At 42.4% G+C, this 20975-nt stretch overlaps 1 protein-coding gene across 12 annotated transcripts in view; it reads left to right on the top strand.

The window, feature by feature from the left end:
• nek1 (NIMA-related kinase 1) overlaps nucleotides 1-20975 on the top strand; it is a 135955-nt gene that overhangs the window by 34599 nt on the left and 80381 nt on the right. For 9 of the 12 annotated variants that reach the window (XM_061825661.1, XM_061825659.1, XM_061825660.1 and 6 more), the window contains 11 exons: nucleotides 12600-12790; nucleotides 12858-12980; nucleotides 13063-13165; nucleotides 13554-13637; nucleotides 14053-14136; nucleotides 14230-14307; nucleotides 14628-14723; nucleotides 14832-14975; nucleotides 15053-15106; nucleotides 15187-15427; nucleotides 19659-19796. In XM_061825661.1, coding sequence (XP_061681645.1) covers nucleotides 12600-12790; nucleotides 12858-12980; nucleotides 13063-13165; nucleotides 13554-13637; nucleotides 14053-14136; nucleotides 14230-14307; nucleotides 14628-14723; nucleotides 14832-14975; nucleotides 15053-15106; nucleotides 15187-15427; nucleotides 19659-19796 — 1336 coding nt within the window. The remainder of the gene's footprint in view (nucleotides 1-12599; nucleotides 12791-12857; nucleotides 12981-13062; nucleotides 13166-13553; nucleotides 13638-14052; nucleotides 14137-14229; nucleotides 14308-14627; nucleotides 14724-14831; nucleotides 14976-15052; nucleotides 15107-15186; nucleotides 15428-19658; nucleotides 19797-20975) is intronic. The other 3 variants (XM_061825662.1, XM_061825664.1, XM_061825667.1) reach the window with 3 other exon arrangements.

The following is a 20975-nucleotide window of genomic DNA, read 5'->3' as shown; positions in this document are numbered from 1 at the left end:
GATGTCGTCCATGCTTTTCTTCATTTAGACCAGGGGTCAGCAACCCCAAATGTTGAAAGAGCCATATTGGACTAAAAAATTTAATATGTCTGGAGCCACAAAAAAATTAAAAGCCTTACATAAACCTTATAATGAAGGCAACACATGCTGTATGTATCTATATTATCTATATTAGCCTACTATCAAAATGACTAAGTTGGCTACAAATACATGAGTATTAACGATTGTTTATTTTCCCTGCAGTGCATTCTGTAGAGAACGACGCACCACGTGACTGCTTTGTTGTACAATGCCGCCTCAAGTTTAACTTCATTACACGCGTTCAATCTTGGCCCTGCCTGTGTGGAGTTTGCATGTTCTCCCTGTGCCTGTGTGGATTTTCTCCAGGCACTCCCATTTTCCTCCCACATCCCAAAAACATGCAACATTAATTGGACACTCTAAATTGCCCCTAGGTATGATTGTGAATGCGGCTGTTTGTCTCTATGTGCCGTGCGATTGGCTGGAAACCAGTTCAGGGTTTACCCTGCTTCCTGCTCATTGAAATCTGGGATAAGCTCCAGTACTCCCCGCGACCCTCGTGAGGATAAGTGGCAAAAAAATGGATGGATGGATGTTTCATTTCTTTGATGAAAATAAAGAAATTTCTATTTTGAGGATTAAAAAAAAAAACAACAAATTGGAATGTGCATAACCTGCACGTATCTGGGCACTAAAAAGAGTGCAATAAAACGCAGCCTGTGTTTATAAAAATAAAACAGAAGCCTTTTGAAAACAGCTGCTTTGCTACTGAATGTCTATGATAGGATTGTGTTCCTACCCGTTTAATGTGACTTCTGTTTTCAGGCATCACTGGTCAGCTCCTTCCATCAATGGACGGTTTTCCATGCTTTATTATCTCCCGGGTTGCAACAACATTTTCAGCAGTAGTGGAGTTTGGAGATGCAATCCACTTCTTAAATTTATTTTTGTGCTCCTCTAATTTCTCTAGAAGTAATGCAATCACACTTTTTGTCTCTTTTCCAACTGGGTACTCGTCTGCAAATGTAGCTTCCCTTCCCTGGAAATGTTTTTCCACATTACTCTTTTTATTTGACAACTCCTCGCTACAAAGCAAACTTTCAAGCAATCCTTCCGCATTGGAAATGAATGTAAATGATTCAGTCCAAAAAAAACATTGAATCCTCTGTTCTCCTCAGTTATTTTCTTCTTTTTGCCCTTGGGATCCATGGCCCATCATACAGCATTGGAAAACGTTGTCATGTTTGTACTCCTACAGAAACCATATTAAAACAAAAAAATATATTTCTCTCACCCATCTTTTTCCAGTTTCAAACAATTTTGAAAAAGCTCGAGGGAGCCACTATGGTAGCCCTAAAGAGCCACATGCGGTTCTAAAGCCGCGGGTTGCCGACCCCCGATTAAGTAGTGATGGTCTCTGTGTACTCCTCGAGGTCTGTGATATTGGGTGTCTGTTTGAAGATTCTCCAATCTGTGGTTGTTAAACAGTCTTTGAGTTCCTTTGATGAGCCCTCTGGCCACACCTGGATCTTCTTCTTGGCAGGATTAGTCACTTCAACCAATGGTCTCTATGCAAGCATTAGCATTAGCGTGGTCAAAATCCCCCACCAGCATGAGGAAGATATCAAGGTGGGATGTCTGCTGCTCACTGATGAGGCGGTGGGGTTCGTACTGTCATTTGCTCCTGTTGTTGGTTTACCTGGGCGGGATGTAATGGCTGCCAGCAGAACAGCCGGAAATTCCCTCGCCACGTAAAAAGGACGGCACTTAATAATAATCAACTCCAGGAGTGGTGAACAATGTTTACAAACTACGGCAGTATCACAGCACTAGGCATCACTCAAACACAAAGTCCCCCGCCATGAGTCTTCACTCCCTCGACTGGCATTGTCCGCCCGGTAGGATGTTAGACAGCCTAACTGAATGGCGCGATCCGGGATGCTATCAATGAGCCATGTCTCCACAAAAGCAGAGACACAGCACCCACTCACGCGTTTTGCAGATGTGCAGAGTAAATATATATATAGCTACATAGATATAGCCCATCATGTTGTCCAGCAAGCATACGAAAGCCAGGGTGATGGAAGGGAGAGCTGGGCGATGTGGGCTAGCTGCTAATCTAGCTCAGATACCTCTGTGCTTACCAATCTCCTGCTTCCTTCTTTTCTGTCCATGGCGCTTCCACTGTGTCTGGGTGCAGGAGTGGATGTTGGGGATTGCAATGGCCTCTGGAGCAGACCACAGTCGCATAGCACTTTTGTGATTGCTAGATTTTATGTATAAAAATAACATTCTGCGAATGTCAGGTAGAAGTGCTTTGGTGTAGGTGCACAATGGGGCATGAGGGTGAGACGGAGACAGACAAACACACTTAGTTTGTGTACAAAAAAAACACAAAAACACCGTTGTGTGTATGTATGTTCAGGCAGTTCGATCTCAGTATACAGTGCACAAAATGCTAGTTCTGTATTTTAAATACAGGGAGGAAGATAACATGCACTATAAAACTGTGTTTGGAATCATCATTGAACTGTCAGCATGCACTACACTAGATGTTTAGTAGGAAATAACTCAGTTTTACACCAAGTATGTACTGGACCCACAAAGAATGGTAATGCTGACTTCCTAAAAACTAAACCAAGCAAGTTACTAAGTACAAAAGATTATTGACTTATAAGAAAGTAAAAGTGAAGCAACTAAATACAGTAAACCCTCTACATCGCCAATCACCTATCGCAAATTTCATTTCAGAGCCCCCCCCTCCAAAAAAACAACAACAAAAAGACGGATCGCTGCGTACTAATGCACCATACCCAGCGTGAAACAAACAAAAAAAAAACAGCATACATTAGTACAGTACTATGGCAGGAAACCACATTGATAGGGTATAATGCGACATCCCCAGCAAGACAACAAGGACCTATGAAGCAACAAAAAAATTTAGAAACGCCATTTACCGCTACTTTGCGGTTTTTCACTTTTTGCAGGTGGGTCTGGTGCCAATTAACCGCAAGAAACGAGGGATTACTGTAATAAATAAATAATAAGAAAAGTACAGATAGGATACGAAAAATTAAACAGAAAATTATGCGTCAACAAAACAACAACCTCACAGTCAACCAGAAATTCACACCGCCGGTTTAAGAAAATCTATCATAAGCAGGTAATCGTCAAGTATGTAGCCGATTCAGGAAGAGGAAAGTGAACGATGGTCGACATCATCAAAGGTAGTCTGATTAGCCTTCATAAAACGACCTTTATGCACTTAACGACCTTTATGATCAATCGCCGTAGAAGATTAGAGTGGAGGATTCAGGACCTTCGGCGGCGCTGGGACTTTCAAACAGTATGATGCCTGAACCCATGTAGACTTAGCAAGCTTCACTGTACAGGGAGTTCTCAGGTTAAGAGGGTCGCTATCTAAAACGTTTCGACTTTACGACTCCCCTGTCTTGACCGCCATAATGGCCCCAGCACCATAGTGATTCTACTTTGCTCATTCGTATTATTTATTTTTGTTTGTGGGCTGGGAGTTTGACTTTTTTGGCCACCTTTTTACACATTATGGCCCAAAAGAAGAAAGCTGTTTTTTTGTTGTTGTTGTTGTTTTTTTTTAGCAATACTGCTCCAGCTGAAAGAAAAGCAATGAAATCATAGGGGGGGGGGGGGGGGAGATCAGAATCAACGTTGGCTTAATATCAGCCTCATGTTCATTAAGAGAAAAGGCATGCCATATTTTCCTAACTTTGAAAGAGCAGAAAGGACAGGACGCCAAGGAGGAATTTACCACTAGCAACGGCTACTAGCAATAGCAGTTTTTTATACAAAGTACCCATACCCACCCATTTTCCGAGTTGCTTATCCTCACGAGGGTCACGGAAATGCTGAAGCCAATCCCAGTGGTCATCCTAAATTTTTACTTAAATGGTAAAATCCGACTTAAGTCAAAATTCGAGTTAAGTTGCTACTGTAGGAACAGATCTCAGTCATAGACCGAGGACTTCCTGTAGTGCTGGGCATGAGGAAACTTGTAAAGGGCCCAGCCAGCACTGATGCCGCCGCATTTTCTGCTGGAAGTTGTTTATCAGCACTAAGTCACCGAGTTTGACGTCATGCAAGGCACGGTCTGCTGGCCTCTGTAGTGGTGCATGAATTTGTTAACTGACATCAGAGACCAGGTTTTCTGTTGTCAGAATAAAGTTTTTCAGGAATTCCCCATCTGGGAATAATTTCAGTCAACAACTTTTCCCTCTGTAGACCCTGACGCGTGCTTTGCTGGAAAGACTTAAGTCCAATTTGATAACATGTTGGCCAAAACTAGAGAAAAATGTCTTACCTTCACAGGGTGTTAATTTAATAAAGTCTATCATTACATTTTGGAATGGTTGTGTAAGAGCTGGATCTGCCGCCAGGTGTGTGAGCGGCCACGATTTACCAGAGTTGAGCAAGCATATGTGAGGCAGGATTTACAGAAATTGGCTGCGAAAGCAGATAAACCTTTTGTAAAATAATGACATTGCACCGCAGAAACCACCCCGCCTTTTTAAACATGGTCCAACCCATGCGTCATTTTAGCATGACAAAAGAAAAGACATTGAGGGGGCCAAGGCTTACTGTCAGGGCCAATCCAAATGCCATTCTCGAAAGAGGAGGTGAGTTGGAATTGAGGAAGAGGCAGGTATGACGCAGTCTTGGCGGCAGTGTCCGCACATGGATTTTCCTGAGAGACAGGAACAGACAAGTTGGTGTGTGGCGCCCTCTAATGAGCTCATTTCTAATCACTTCCAGCCTGTTCACGCCGAGCGATAACCTCAGCATCTTCATTTTTGGTTCCTCCAGTTCTGCTTCCTGTTGTTTCTTCAGTGCCACCGTCTCTAATCCGTACATCATGGTCAGCCTATCCACTGTTTTATAAACATTGCCCTTCATCCTCGCGGAGACTCTTCTGTCACAAAGAACACCACACACCTTCCGCCAACTGTTCCATTCCGCTTGGACCAGTTTCTTCACTTCCTTACCACACTCACTATTGCTCTGTATTGTTGACCCCAAGCATTTGAAGTCATCCACCCTCGCTATCTCTTCCTCCTTTGCCCCTCTCATTCACGTAAATATATTCTGTTTTACTTCAGCTAATCTTCAGTCCTCTCCGTCCGTGTCCCACTTCCTCTTCGCTAATCTTTTTCCTTGGATGACTTCCTATATTTTGGGGCTCCACGACCAAGTCTCCTTCTCCCCTTTCCTACCAGAAGACACCCCAAGTACTCTCTTGCCTGCCTCTCTGAATACCTTGGCAGTAGTATTCCAGTCATCTGGGAGCTCTTCTGACACCATACACCTTCCGCCAACTGTTCCACCCCGCTTGGACCCGTTTCTTCACTTCCTTACCACACTCCAATGCTCTGTATTGTTGACCCCAAGTATTTAAAGTCGTCCTCCCTCGCTCTCTCTTCTCCCTGGAGTTTCACTCTTCCTCCTTCGCTGCTCACATTCATGGACATATATTCTGTTTTACTTCTGCTAATCTTCATTGCTCTCCTTTCCAGTGCGTGCCTCCATCTTTCTAATTGTTCCTCTGCCTGCTCCCTGCTTTCACTGCAGGTCACTACATCTTCTGCGAACACCATAATCCAAGGGGATTCCAGTCTAACCTCATCTGTCGCCCTATCCATTACTACCGCAAACAGGAAGGGGCTCAGTGCGGATCCCTGATGCAGTCCCACCTCCACCTTAAATTCTTCTGACACACATATGGCACATCTCACCGCTGTTCTGCTGCCCTCATACATGTCCTGTTCTATTGTAACATATTTCTCCGCCACACCACACTTGCACATGCAGTACCACAGTTCCTCTCGTGGCACTTTGTCATAGGCTTTCTCTAGGTTTACAAAGACACAATGTTGCTCCTTCTGACCTTCTCTGTACTTTTCCACAAGCATCCTTAAGGCAAATAGTGCATCTGTGGTACGCTATCTAGGCATGAAACCATACTGTTGCTTGCAGATACTTACTTCTGTCCTGAGTCTAGCCTCCACTACTCTTTCCTATAACTTCATTGTGTGGCTCATCATCTTTTTTCCTCTTTAGTTTCCACAGCTCTGAACATCTCCTTTGTTCTGAAAAATGGGGACTACCACACTTTTCCTCCATTCTTCTGGGATCTTCTCTTTCTCTCTCTCGCTAGTATTTTATTGAAGAAGTTGGTCGAAAACTCCACAGCCAGCTCTCCAAATTGCTTCCATACTTCCACTGGTATGTCATCAAGACCAACTGTCATTCCATTTTTCATTCTGCTCAATGCCTTTCTAACTCCCCCCTTACTAAGCATTGGTACTTCCAGGTCATTCACGCTTGCCTCTTCTACTCTACCTTCTCTCCCATTTTCTTCATTCATTAACTTCTCAAAGTACTCTTTCCATCTACTTAGCACACTACTGGCACCAGTCAACATATTTCCATTGCTATCCTTAATTACCTTTACTTGCTGCACATCCTTCCCATCTCTATCCCTCTATCTGGCCAACCTTTAGAGATCGTTTTCTCCTTCTTTCGTATCCAACCTGGTGTACATGTCTTCATATGCCTCCTGTTTAGCCTTCGCCACTTTTGCCCCACGTTGCATCTCAAAGTATTCCTTCTGCCTCTCCTCAGTCCTCTCCATGTCCCACTTTTTCGCTCATCTCTTTCCTTGGATGAGTTCTTGTATTTTGGGGTTCCACCACCACTCCTTCTCCCCTTCCCTACCAGATGGCACCCCAAGTACTCCTGCCTGCCTCTCTAAGTACCTTGGCAGTAGTATTCCAGTCTTCCGGGAGCTCTTCCTGTTCATCTAGAGCCTGTCTCACCTCTTTTCGAAAGGCCACAAAACATTCTTCCTTTCTCAACTTATACCACCTGATTCTCTGCTCTTCCTTTGTCTTCTTAATCTTCATAAGCACTACCAGAGTTATCCTGCACACCACCATACAATGCTGTCGAGGTACACTCTCCCCACCACTACCTTTCAATCAGTAACCTCCTTCAGATAACATCGTCTGCAAAAAAGTGTAATATTGTGAATAGCACACTACTGGCACCAGTAAACACATTTCCACCTCTATCCTTAATCACCCTTACCTGCTACACATCTTTCCTATCTCTATCCCTCTTTCTGGCCCTACGTTGCATCTTGATGTACTCCTTTCGCCTCTCCTCAGTCCTCTCAGTGTCTCACTTCTTCGTGAATCTTTCCTTGTATGACTTCCTGTATTTTGGGGTTCCACCACAAAGTCTCCTCCCCTTTCCTACCAGAAGACACACTAAGTACTCTTCTGTTTGTTGCTCTTATCACCTTGGCTGTAGTAGTCCAGTCTTCCTGGAGCTTCTCCTGTCCATCGAGAGCATGTCTCACACTTTTCTGAAAGACCGCACAATATTCTTCCTTTCTTAGCTTCCACCACATGGTTCTCTGCTCTACCTTTGTCTTCTTAATCTTCCTACCCACCACCAGAGTCATCCTACATACCAACATTCTATGCTGTCGAGCTACACTCTCCCCAACCACTACCTTACAGTCAGTACACTATTTCAGATTACGTTGTCTGCACAAAATATAATTCACCTGCGTCCTTTTACCTCCGCTCTTGTAGGTCACTCTATGTTCCTCCCTTTTCTGGAAATAAGTGTTCACTACAGCCATTTCCATCCTTTTTACAAAGTCCACCACCATCAGTCCCTCAAAGATCCTTTCCTGGATGCCGTACTTACCCATCACTTCTTCATCGCCCCTGTTTCCGTCACCAACATGTCCATTATATACTGCACCAATCACAACTCTCTCTCTGTCTGTGTTGCTCAGAACTACTTCATCTAGTTCCTTCCAGAATTTCTCTTTCATCTCCAGGTCACATCCTACCTGTGGGGCATAGCCGCTAACCACATTACAAATAACACACTCAATTTCAAATTTCAGTCTCATCACTCGATCTGATACTCTTTTCACCTCCAAGACATTCTCAGCCAGCTCTTCCTTTAAAATAATCCATACTCCATTTCTCTTCCCATCTACTCCGAGGTATTGTAATTGAAACTCTGCTCTAAACATCTAGCCTTACTAGCTTTCCATCTGCTCTCATGGATGCACAAAATATAAACCTTTCTCCTCATCATCATGTCAACTAACTCCTGAGCTTTTCCTGTCGTAGTCCTACATTCAGTTGTAGGCTCTGTGCATTCCTCTTCTTCTGACGACAACGAATCCGTTTTTCTCCTCTTCTTTGTCTTCGACGCACAGTCGCTGAGTTTCCACCGATGCCCTGCAGGTTAGCGGTCCAAGCGGCGGGTGTGGTTAACCCAGGCCATGAGTGATCCGGTATGGGATTCTTTAGATGAACACTCATATTTGTTTGGCACAGTTTTTACAACGGATGTCCTTCCTAAGGCAACCCTCTGCATTTATCCAGGCTTTGGACCGGCCTACAGATTGCACTGGCTTGTCCCCCCATAGGACTGCTTAAAAAACATGTATTGATTAGAGACTAAATCGTCCCTCGGTGTGATTGTGAGTGCGACTGTTGTCTGTCTCTGTGTGCCCTGCGATTGTCTTGGAACCACTTCCTTCTGCCTGATGACAGCTGTGATGGGCTCTCTGCTCTCAATAGTACGCGACTCTTGTGAGGATAAGCGATGAAGAAAGTAGATGGATGTATGATTCTAAAAAAAAAAAGATAAGCTGATTAGGAGAAATATTAATAATTTTTACAATTGGTCTTACACGTGTTGTGGAAAATCCAGTCGCTGCCAATACTGTTGCCTGAATTGTAAATTGGCAACCTCCAGTACCAATAGGTTCAGACTGCTGGCAATAAATCCTGTGTGCTCCATCATGCACTGCAGCAGATGGTCTGGATAATCTGCTATTCTCAGGTGAATATGTTTACTCTCATGGCAACAAAAACTCTCCTGATGTTTGCATGGTTTTGCAGCACCAACATGCACACCTGTGGATATCATAAAAAAATGCTAATCTGGTCACATTCACAAACTTCTATAGCTCAAAGACCCATATCAGTCCAGTAACAGAACCATCCACCCCATTTACATTTTTTAAGCATTTAGTGCCCAAATAAAACCACAAGATACCGGTTTACCACTTTCAGTATCAAGTTTTGCTGTTTTGCTCATGACATCTTGGGAAAATTGTGACTAAAGGGGGATTTGGACGAGTCTGGGTACTGTCTATGGCATCAGTTTACCACGTGAAATTCCATTTATGGTGAAGCAAGTTATGAGTAACTATTGGGCTCAAATTAATGTGACATTTTAAACGGATTTCGTTTATTAAAATCCTTATTTGTGAAAATATAGCAATTTATACTGTGGACTACATTATAAGCCTCTGTATGTTTTGGTGCAATAATAAACAAGACTTGTACATGCAAAATAGTTGTTGCGGTTGTTGCGTACCTATTTATTAAATACATGGTCTTTGTATAATTTTAAAACAAGACTGAAAACTTCATATATACATTCAGGATATCGAAGCCTTTACTATTTATCAGTTTATGAATAAATAAAACAACATCACAAATGGTCATCAGGCTTTGTTTCCAACACGAGGCATGTCTTCCTCCCTATTTCGTCCGCATTCGTGTGTGGTGTCTTACTGACTCAAATTGATAACATAAAGCCAAAAACGCAAGATGAGGCCATCAAATGGACAACATGTACAAAAACTGGAAAGACAAAAAAAAAACCTGAAATATCATTGTGAATTTTAAGGTGTGGAGGTCTACAATGTTGTCTCTTGTTTCTTTGGACCGTTCTTTGGTGTTATCCATGTTCATATTTGGAGTCTTATAGATTGTGGGGTGGACAGGTGTCTTTATGCCGCTAAAAATTACAAACAGGTGCTTCTTATTTAGAATAAGTGGAGTCTAGGTTGACTTTTTAGAGGCGTACTAACACATCTTGAAGGGCCAGGATTTTTGCTGATTGGTAGGTGTTCAAATTCTTATTCACAGAAGTAACAGACAAATTATCAAAAACATACATTCTTGCCAGATTTTTTTTGGATTGTCGATCACAATGGACATAGACCTAAGATGAAAATTTTAGACCCCTCCATGATTTCATAGTGGGAGAGCTTGCAAAATCATACAATGTTCTGTATTAGAAAATGGAAGACATAAAAGACCACTGACAATTTCCCATGATATGCGGCTCTACACAAGATCTCCCCCAGTGGGATCAAAATGATCAAAAGAACACTGAGAAAAATACGAGAACCACAGAGGGCAGACCGAGTGAATGATCTGCAGAGCTAGGACTAAAGTAACAAATGCTACCATCAGTAACACACTACCAAGATTGTCCGTCATGTTAAGTTTCTTCCATTTTCTATTGATTGCTCCAATAGTGGACCTTTTTTCACCAAGCTGCTTGGCAATTTCTCCGTAGCCCTTTCCAGCCGTGTGGAGTTGTACAATTTTGTCTTTGGACAGCTCTTTGTTCTTGGTCATGTAAATGTTTGAGTCTTACTGATTGTACGATGGGGTGGACAGATGTCTTTATGCAGCTCATGACCTCACACAGGTGCATCTGATTCTGGATAAGACATGAAGTGGAGGTGGACTTTTAAAGGCAGACTAACAGGTCTTTGAAGGTCAGAATTCTAGCTGATTGAGAGGTGTTCAAATACTTATTTGCAGCTGTATCCCACAAATAAATCATTAAAAAAATCATACATTGTGATTTCTGGATTTTTCTTCTTAGATTAGCTCTCTCATAGTGGACATGCACCTCCAATGAAAATTTCAGACACCTCCATGATTTCTAAGTGGGAGAACTTGGAATATTGCAGGGTGTTCAAATACTTATTTTAGGTATTAAGTAGAGCAAGCAGTGATCAGAGGACCCAATGGGTGCACGGGGGATTGCACGATATGCATTTTTAATGGAAGTTTGACAGTGGTTTAGAGAGTTATTTGCCCTCGTCGGACATTTAACGTGCTGCTTATATCTTATAAAAAATCGCACATTGTGATTTCTAGATTTTTCTTTTTAGATTATCTGTCTCACAGCGGAGATGCACCTGCGACGAAAATTTCAGAATTCTGCATTTCTAAGTGGGACAACTTGCAATATAGCAGGATGTTCAAATACTTATTTTCTTCACTGTGTATCTTTTTCCATTTTTCATTCATTTTTGAAAAAGCTCCAGAGAGCAACCATAGTGGGGCTAAAAAGGCTCGAGAGTCGCGGGCTGCCTACCCCTGAGCTAGGATCTCGCCAGCCAGTATGATTTTCTATATTCCACAGGTGGACAGCATCGCTGATATGAGTATCTCCCACTAGGGCTTACAGTTCTTGTCATCTGATGAGTGGAAAATATCTTTGAGCGTTTAGAAGCAATATAAAATTTCCATGTATTTTTTGGTATTATGAAATAAGAGGCTTTAATAATCGCATTAGAGACACGGGGGATGATATTTATGTGTAAACATTTACTATAGGTACTCAAGAACAGTTTTGTCACCACCGACTGGCGCATGTTCAAACCACCCACAATAACACCGCACACCTCCAGGTGTACAGAGAGACTGACCGCCTACATGAAGAAGTGCATGGGTGACGTGATGATCTTGAGAACCATCTCCATCAGGGCCAATCTGAAGCTATGGTTGACAGGGGAAATCCACAGGCTCCTGAATACCCAGAATGTTGCCTTCAGAGCTGGGGATGAGGTGACCCTCAGGACAGCTAGGGCCAACCTGTCATGTTTCTGAAATGTGTAAGGCACACGTCTCTATTGTGTGGTTATGCACAACCAGTTGCAAATTTTTCTAGATGTTTCTTTACTGGAACGTTCAAAACTTTCTACTATTTTTACCTTTAATTCAATCGCATAACACCACAAAGACACACTTTCCGAATCACTGTTAAAGCCAAAATAAATGTTGGCACAGGTTAGCAAACAGTGTAACATGCATTGCCTTCTAATGATTTTAATCTTCCTAAATTGTCAATGAGGTTGAGGGGAGGGGAGTATTTGTATTTGTATTTGGAGATGTCATCCTACACATCACTACACTAACAAGTGTAATTTGGTGAAATGGAATCGGTACAGGCACTCACTTCAAGTGTTTGGGAGGGCATAATCTGTGGATATTAGCCAGTGGTGACTGTGAAAAAGTAAACAGGGTAAGGGACAACACTTACACGATTACTCTGTGACGTCAACAAGGTGGTGGTATACAATGTCCATGCACCTCATACTATACAGATATTCTTTATTAACTTAATCCGCTGCGCAGATATATCTCAGATGACCTTGGCCAATTGATGGATTACATTTTGGTCCCATCAGAAGATCAGAAATCACAAGCCATTTCATACCTATGAGCAATTTAAAGTTTTTATTTAACTTACATGCTTGTTTTTAGAGTGTGGGTATAAGATAGAGTACTCGAAAAAAATCCTGTTTTTTGGCTAGTGGAGTAGACTGCAATGCCTGCAGTTGACACATGCAATCAGTATTGGAAAAGCTTTTCGAAGTATGCATGTATGAATGTTGTATTTTTTTTTCTTCCAAACAGTGTTATTTAGGTGGTGGAAGGAGAGCTACTGCTGTTGGCCCTAGCCCTGTCCCAAGCTCTACTCCGGCCTGTGTATTGAGGAGAAATCCTTGTGAAAAATACCACATTGCTCTTGACCAAATGGAAAAACAACAATCAAATGAGATGGGAATCAGGAAGGGGGGGTCAGCTGTACCAGGCACTCCCATTCGGTGATTTCTGACGACTCGTATCATCCACAATGTTGAATTCATATTGACAATCTTATCTATTTGCAAGTAATGTGGCAGCTGCTCCTGGGCCAGTGCATCCAAATGGTCCTTCCCCACTCATGAACCCAGATGCAGTGAAAAGAGAACTACTGAGATTGCAGCACCTTTCCAAACAACCCCATATGAGCAGGTAGAGCACACTGCCTAATTCATCAATGGCAAACCTATTCAAATTTTCCTTGCTCTTTGTGGTTGCCATGGTATGTTCACAGACAGAAGACTCGCATACATATTGACCGGGCATACCACGTTGAGGAGTTTTTACAGCGTAAAAGAGAAGCCATGCTCAACAAAGTACGGGCCGAAGGACAATTAGTACGTATGTTAGATCTACTCCAGCCCATACATGAAATAAGCAATTATTTCACTTTCCATACAAATTTGGTTTTGAATTCTTCAGGATCTGTACATGGCGAATAGGCTGCCAAACTAATTGAAATTCAGAGAGCTTTCAGCTCATCTTGAGCCCACAAGCTCTCAAACTAATATTTACATATGAACCAGTATGTCAAGCCACTGAGCCACTGGAGTTTCAAATTAAAACACAAGGATAACGGCCTAAACAATAGATGAAACAATTCATTATTTTTAGAAATTGTCAAAAAAATCATGAACATTTTTTAAAAAGATCCTAAATTGAAGTATTGTGGCACTAATTTTAGGGATGTCAGCTTAATTTTTGGTTGAATTGAATGGTAAACAGGGTAATCGGCAAAACCGGGAAGCAATCTATGGAGGCCAAGTTGGTTCAGCTCGATTTACAAGCAAAGTCAACAAAAAGGAGGAGGTAGGCGTATGAACCCAAATGCTCACTGTTGCTACCACCAAGCTTCATGTGGCATGACTTGTCTTCCATTATATGTTCTCACCAATCATGTCTGTAATTCACTAATATTTCAACCAAGCAACCCAGACGATTGCGCAGCTGTTTCTACACCTTTAATATTCTGCTTTAGGTTTTTAGCACAAAAATTAATTCAATTCTGTTTTTGTCTTGCTGTGTTGTCTGTAATATTCACATTCTGGTTTTGGTTTTGCAATCGATGGATTATTCTTTTACATATTTATATTTTTTCCGTTATGGCTGTATAGCTTATTTATCGAAAGTTTATTTGCTTTTAGGAAACATTCACTAAATCTTGACTTTTTTTTTTTTTTCATTCATTAATCCTGTATCGCTCATGATCATTTGTATTTGTCAGGAATATTTAACAAGACTCAGGCAGATTCGCTTGCAAAATTTCAATGAGCGCCAACAGATAAAAGCCAGACTAAGAGGTGAAAAGGTATGTTGATTATTTTTAATTATTATTAAATGGAATGTGATGAATTCACTATCCAGAGCTGTTCAGTTTAGATTTTTTTTTTCTCTGTTTCAGATTGAGAGTGATGGTTCAGAAAGTCAGGAGTCAAATGAGGAGGCTGAATTAAGGAGAAAAAAGATAGAGGCTTTAAAAGTGAGTCTCCTAGGGATGTTTGCAATAGAAGAAGACCGTTGTAAAGTTCGTTAAAATGAATGAGAACAATTAAGTTAATAATAGGATTTCCAATTAAAAAGGCTTATTTATGCCAGTGGTGACTATGAAAAAGTAAACAGGGTTGGATTTTGGAATGACCATCAATGTTTCTAACTTCAATTGACACAATTATGGACAATCAATGGAATAATTCAGTGCATTTCTAAAGATGTTCATAACCAGTGAGATTTTAATGTGAGTCTTAAAAATGACTGAAGACTTTTAGAGTAGCATTTGAGATATGATAATGTACATTCCAGGCCCAAGCTCATGCACGTGCTGCTTTACTAAAAGAGCAACTAGAGAAAAAGAGACTGGAGGCTAATGAAAGAGAAAAGATGGCATGGGATGACCATGTAAGTTTTTTTTTTTTTTTTTTACTGTTTGCTTCTCACAAGCTGTGTTATGGCATGGAGAGTAAAAGTAAAATGTCTAATCTTGGTCATCTGTGACAAATGTGGAAGGTTGCAGCTCAGGAAAAGAGGATTTGTGTGGCAGCACTATCAACTACTTCTCAACCAACAACTGTCAAAACCTCAGCCTTGCCAGAATCTGAACCCACGACTCCTCTTATATCCATGACTGTTGCCTTGAAGAATATTGGAGCAGTTCGTAAACATATCACACAACACAGCAAACTCTCTTTCTTGTTTTGTTTTGTTCAGATTTTGAATTTGTTTTGCAGATTACACCATTAAAACAGAACTTGCCAGTTACAGAGGCTGTCGTAGTCATTCAGGTGTGTGAATATGTGCAGATTGTTTTTTCGCGGTTTTTATATTTTCAGAGATAACACTGTATATTTCTCTCCCATTTTAGAGTGAAAAGAAGCAGATCTTGAACAGACTTAATCAGGATCGAAAAGCTCAAAGCCCAGGGAATGATCCCTTGGAGTCGACAGCAACTTCCCCAAAAGAGCAAAAATCTGCATCCCAACAGATATTGCCTGACACAGAGAAGCTTCCTTCCATTAAAGAACGAAACAAGCTGCATCAAGTAGAACTCCCTGTATGTCATACCTCACAGCCAACCATGGAGGAGGTCAATGCAACTGCTTCCAGTGAGTTAAGCCCCAGTAAAACCAAGCTTTAAGTATGTTATTCATAGGGTCCTATGCAAAGGAGAGTGTCCATTGAATTTTACTTGAGGAATTGGAATAAATATTTATCCATACATTATCTATACCTGTCAAGCCTATACAATCTGAACAAATTCACGTTTTGCCCTGACAAAAGTACTTAACACAAACCTCAACGCAATTTTCTTTTTAAAATCACAAACAAAGCTTTATAGAGCTCGTGCACGTGATGTCACCATTTTCACGGCGCCATATTGCCCGTCAGAAACAGCTGCTTGACAGTGTGGGGGACATTGAACCGGAGCAGAATATACACAATGCCGGAGACTTGTTGAGCTGTTGGTTGTTACAACAGGCAAGACAGATATTCAAAGAGATCATTCTATGGAATACCAGCTGAAAAGACGAGAAAAATCAATGGATTTCAGCAATTAAATGTGATGGATGGTGCCCAACCAAATACACACGACTGTGTAGTGATCACTTCACTTCAGGTAGTAATTATTCTTCTCAATCTCAAATTCCCAAGAAGTATTTAAAAAGCCAAGATGGCTCATTTGAGAACAATGCGTTTGAAAAAAAAAACAGGGATTCAGCAGATTTTTTTTTTTTCCAATATGCATTGTTCTCAAACGAGTCCAATGTATATTAAAAAAAGAAAATAAACAGTCACACAGAGGTTTACCGAAGTTTGTGTGTCCGGAACACGCTTTTGTGTATGGGGGCTGAAGCCTATCCCAGCGTTTTTTTTTTTTTTTTTTAAATACGCATTGGACTCATGTGAGAACAATGCATATTTAAAAAAAAAAAAAACATCTGTCATCGAGAAGTTTACTGAAGTTTAACGTGTGGCCGCAACACAGAACAGATCCAGCAACGAAGTATTTGTATGCATCCAGACTTTTCTACGCTTTCAAACCCTTCCCTGTAAATCTCGACGACTTACTCACCAGATACATGTGTAGATCTAGTTGTCCAAGAGAAGCGGAAGCTGGTTAAGTCCAATTTCTTATCGGCGAAAACATCAACTTTGGCATTAAATATGGGTCCTCTGTGCCAAGTGTCTCTCATTTTTCCACGTACCTTCGTTTATTATCACCTTCCAAATGTTTAACGGTATCGGACAAAACTCTGGGCGTAGTGCTATAGTGCGTCTCCAACCGACTTAGCATTGAAGAATGGCTTGTCTGACCGAGACTTCCGGCCAATGACATGGTTTGATGACGTAGGTGCACAAGCTCGATTTGTTTGTTAAAGTCATGATTTTAATGAAATACAGTGGGACCTCTACTTATGAAATTAATCAGTTCCGGAAGTCGTTTCGTAACTTTCGTAAGTAGAAACGCTACTTACATGTAAATACCCTAATCCGTTCCAAGCCCCCCGCCGCCATAATTAACCATTCAAAGTGTACATAATCTGAAGAATAAGAAAAAATTACGTTGATTTACCTTTGGCGTTGAGCAACGATGCGAAGAGAAGGGTGCGTGACGGGGAAAAAGGTATCGTGGGGGACAAAGGGGGAGGCACACACTTAATTCCACAAACTATGAATTCGAAACGAATATTAACATCCACTTTTTTCAACTTTCAATGCTTCGTGAAGTATAAATCCAAGGATGCTTGCCTTTGACAGCTTGCAGCTTTGCAGAAATATGCAAGGCAAACGTCATTGAAGTGAACGATCGCCCAATGAGTTAACACATTTCCCAGATGATTCTTTTGGATAAATTCAGAAATGTCATGGAATTTTGTCAACACTTCTTTTATTCTGGCTGACAGAATAGTGATCCCTGTGGTTCTCCTGAACGTCAAAAGATCCTTATTGTGCTAGCTGAACCAACTCGATCCTCTCAAAATCCCGCGGAGCAGCAGCATGACGCCGCATGCATGACTTTTTCATATTTCTCGACGATTTCTCATTTTGTTTTGATGAGCAAAACATCTCTCGTCATCTTATCACTGGCAGTAGCCATCGATTTCTTGGGGTCGATACTGAGAAAAGATGAATAAATCGACGAAGTTGTATAGTACGAGTGTGTGCTAGCGTATGACAATGGATTCGGTGATGAAAATACTTGACACCCCCCCCCCCCCCACAAAAAAAAAAGATTGACGCCACTCCTAGCAGTCGGAGGTATGTGATGCCAGGAAGATGCGACATGATAGCCAATGGTAGAGCAGCTCTATCACGCCACTCAAACCAAGAAACAGGATGTGATACTAGGAAGATGCTCCAGCGGTAGCCATGGGAGAGCAGTGCTTTCGAGCTGCTTTCAAACCAAGATACAGTACAGAATGTTTATGTTTGGTGGAATCCAGGGCCATTTTTTCCCCTTTCGTATCCTGAATTTCCTTAGTAAAAAGAGACAAAAAATTTCCGGGGAGGTTTTTCGCAACCTGAATTTTTAGTTAGCAGAGATGTTTGGAAGTAGATGTGTGACTGTACAATAATGTCATGAAATAAGGGAAAACGGTCCCAAGTTGAGGTCAGCAGTGCCCCATCCTCACGATACACAGTGTTGACGGTGCACTGCTTCCCCCTCCTGAAATGCTGGACAGTGGACCAGAATTTCCTCGAAGCCATGTTGAAGTCATTCTCTACGGCCTCACCAAATTCCTCCCATGCCCCGGTTTTTGCCTCACTGACCACCAAAGATGCATTCTCCTTGGCTAGCCGGTACCTATCAGCTTCCCCTGGAGTTCCGTAGGCTAGAAATGACCGATAGGACTCGTTCAGCTTGACGGAATCCCTCACTGTTGGTTTCCACCAACGGGTTCGGGGTTGCAGCCATGACAGGCACCAACCACCTTACAGCCACAGCTTTGGTCGGCTGCCTCAGCAATGGAGGCGCGGAACATCGTCCACTTTGACTCAATGTCCCGCGCCTCCCCCAGGATATTCTTTCGGAGGTGGGAGTTGAAATTCCTTCTGACAGGGAAATCTGCCAGCCATTCCCAGAAGACCCTCACAATAGCTTTGGCCTGCCACGTTGGACCGGCATCTTTCCCCACCATCGGAGCCAACACACCCCCAGGTGGTGATCAGTTGACAGCTGCGACCCTTTCTTCACCCGAGTGTCCAAACGTGATCGCAAGTCCAATGGCATGACCACAAAGTCGATCATCAAACTCCGACTTAGGGTGTTGTGGTGCCAAGTGCACATGTGGACACCCTTATGCCTGAACATGGTCTTCGAGAATCCATGATGAGCACTGGAGTCCAAGAAGAGAACACCACTCTGGTTCTGATTAGAGAACACTACTCTGGTTCTGATTAGGGGAGCCGTTCTTCCCAATCATGCTACTCCTCACTGTCATTGCCGACTTGGGTATTGAAGTCCTCGAGCAAAATGATGGAGAGCCCTCCCTCTAAGGACTCTGAAAAGGATGGGTACTCTGAACTGGTGTTTGGTGCGGAGGCACAAACAGCAGTCAGGACGCGTGCCCCGACCCGAAGGCGGAGGGAGCCTTCCCTCTCATCCACCGGGGTGAACCCCAATGTACAGACGCCGAGCCGGGGGGAAATAAGTCTACCCACACCTACTCTACTCCTCTTCCCAAGGCCAACTCCAGAGTGGAACAGAGTCCAACACCTCTCGAGAGGACTGGTACCAGAGCCCAAGCGGTTCCGCAGAGGAGAGTCATGACGTCACGCACCAGCTTAGGCTCCTTCCCTGCTAGAGAGGTGACATTCCATATCCCAAGAGCTAGTTTTCGTCACTGGGGATCGAATCTCTTAGGTCTGCGCCTTCGGCTATCAGCCAGTTCGCATTGCACCTGACCCCTATGGGCATTCTCACAGGTGGTGAGACCATGTTACCCTTTCGGGCTGTGCCTGGCCACCAGGTGTTCACCTTCGAGCCCCACCTGCAAGCTTGGCTCCAGAGTGGGGTCGCGGTAACCTGTGACCGTGCAAGGGACACCGAGATCTAATATTTGTATTTGCCATAGGGGTAATGGAGTCGTACTTTGTCTGGTCCCTCAGCTAGGACCTTTTTGCCATGGGTGAACTGACCAGGGGCATGGAGCTCCAGGCAACTTAGCTCCTAGGATCACTGGGATACACAAACCCCTCCATCACGATAAGGTGACGGCTTGAGGAGGGGGAATTGAATTAACGTCATTGTTCCTGTTTAAATGCGAGTTTAAATAAATACATGTTTTATTCTTTTCACTGATATTCTGCTCGCTGGTGTGGTTTCTCCTGGAGATCGTCCTTCTGGTGCAGACAGGAAAAAATGGGAGGAAAGACTTCCGTTTGTTCTTTCTGTAGCCCAGCAAACTCTAGAGGATACATGCATCCAAACAGCCCAGCAAACTCTAGAGGATACATGCATCCAAACAATAGGTGAGTAAAAGTCTAAATTTACATTACGTATGTACATGGTTCAAATAAGGGATGTGTGATATATTGTCATCGCAGTGTGCACATGTGGGATAGTCACGTCCTAAAGATCCTGAAGATTTAGGGGAAAAGAACTGGCGTACTCACTGTACTGCACTTATCAGTCTACCAATTACAATTGTATTTTAGATAGTGCTCACAAATCATTCTCCATATAAGAAGCAAAAGATTGGCTTGCAACAAATTCAGGGTGAACCCCACATTCTGCCCGATGACAGCTGGGATAGGCTCCAGCACTCCCATGACCCTTGTAAGGATAAGCACCTTCTAAAATGGATGGATGTTCATGCTTCAACATGTTTTTCATAGTAATAAGATAAGACGGACATGCTAATGAGATTATCGCTGATATTACACTTTACAGTAAACAATAACCCTTCATACAACACGTAACAATCCAGAAAGGTGGTGTCATCCCTAGATTTTTTTGGAAGACATCTAAGGAGAGCTTAGGGTAATGTTTGTAATTTTGATCTGGCTCGTAAACAGGCAACATCACTTGCTAGCTAATGTTAGCACAAACCTATTTGAATGCCAACATGCTGCCATTTTGTCCATTTATGCTGTAGCTGATGTCACCAACCGGCAGTCTGTCGTCCGTGTTCTGAGTCTGGATCCACGAGCTGTCCTTTCGGGACACACACGATAGGCAAAAAATTAAAGTTAATGATTCAAGCCATACAAGGAGTTTTTATTTTAAGCAGTGCAGCATTATACAGTGAAGAAAATAAGTACTTGAACACACTGCTGTATTGCAAGTTCTCCCACTCAGAAATCATGAAGGGGTCTGAAATTTTCATCATAGGTGCATGTCCACTGTGAGAGAGATAATCTAAAAAGAAAATTCCAGAAATCACAAGGTATGATTTTTTTTTAACGATTTATGTGTGTATTATAGATGCAAATAAATATTTTAACACCTGTCCATCAGCTATAATTCTGAACCTCAAAGACCTGTTAGTCTGTCTTTAAATGTCCCTCTCCACTCCATGTATTATCCTGGATCAGATGCATCTATGTGAGGTTGTTAGCTGCATAAAGACACCTGTCCACCCCATACAATCAGTAAGACTCAAACTTATAACATGGCCAAAGACACCAGAGACAAAATTGTACAACTTC

This window comes from Syngnathoides biaculeatus, chromosome 7, assembly GCF_019802595.1.
Source record: "Syngnathoides biaculeatus isolate LvHL_M chromosome 7, ASM1980259v1, whole genome shotgun sequence".
Taxonomy (NCBI): domain Eukaryota; kingdom Metazoa; phylum Chordata; class Actinopteri; order Syngnathiformes; family Syngnathidae; genus Syngnathoides; species Syngnathoides biaculeatus.
Note: the sequence above shows the minus strand (reverse complement) of the source record. Positions and strands in the feature narration are given on the sequence as shown.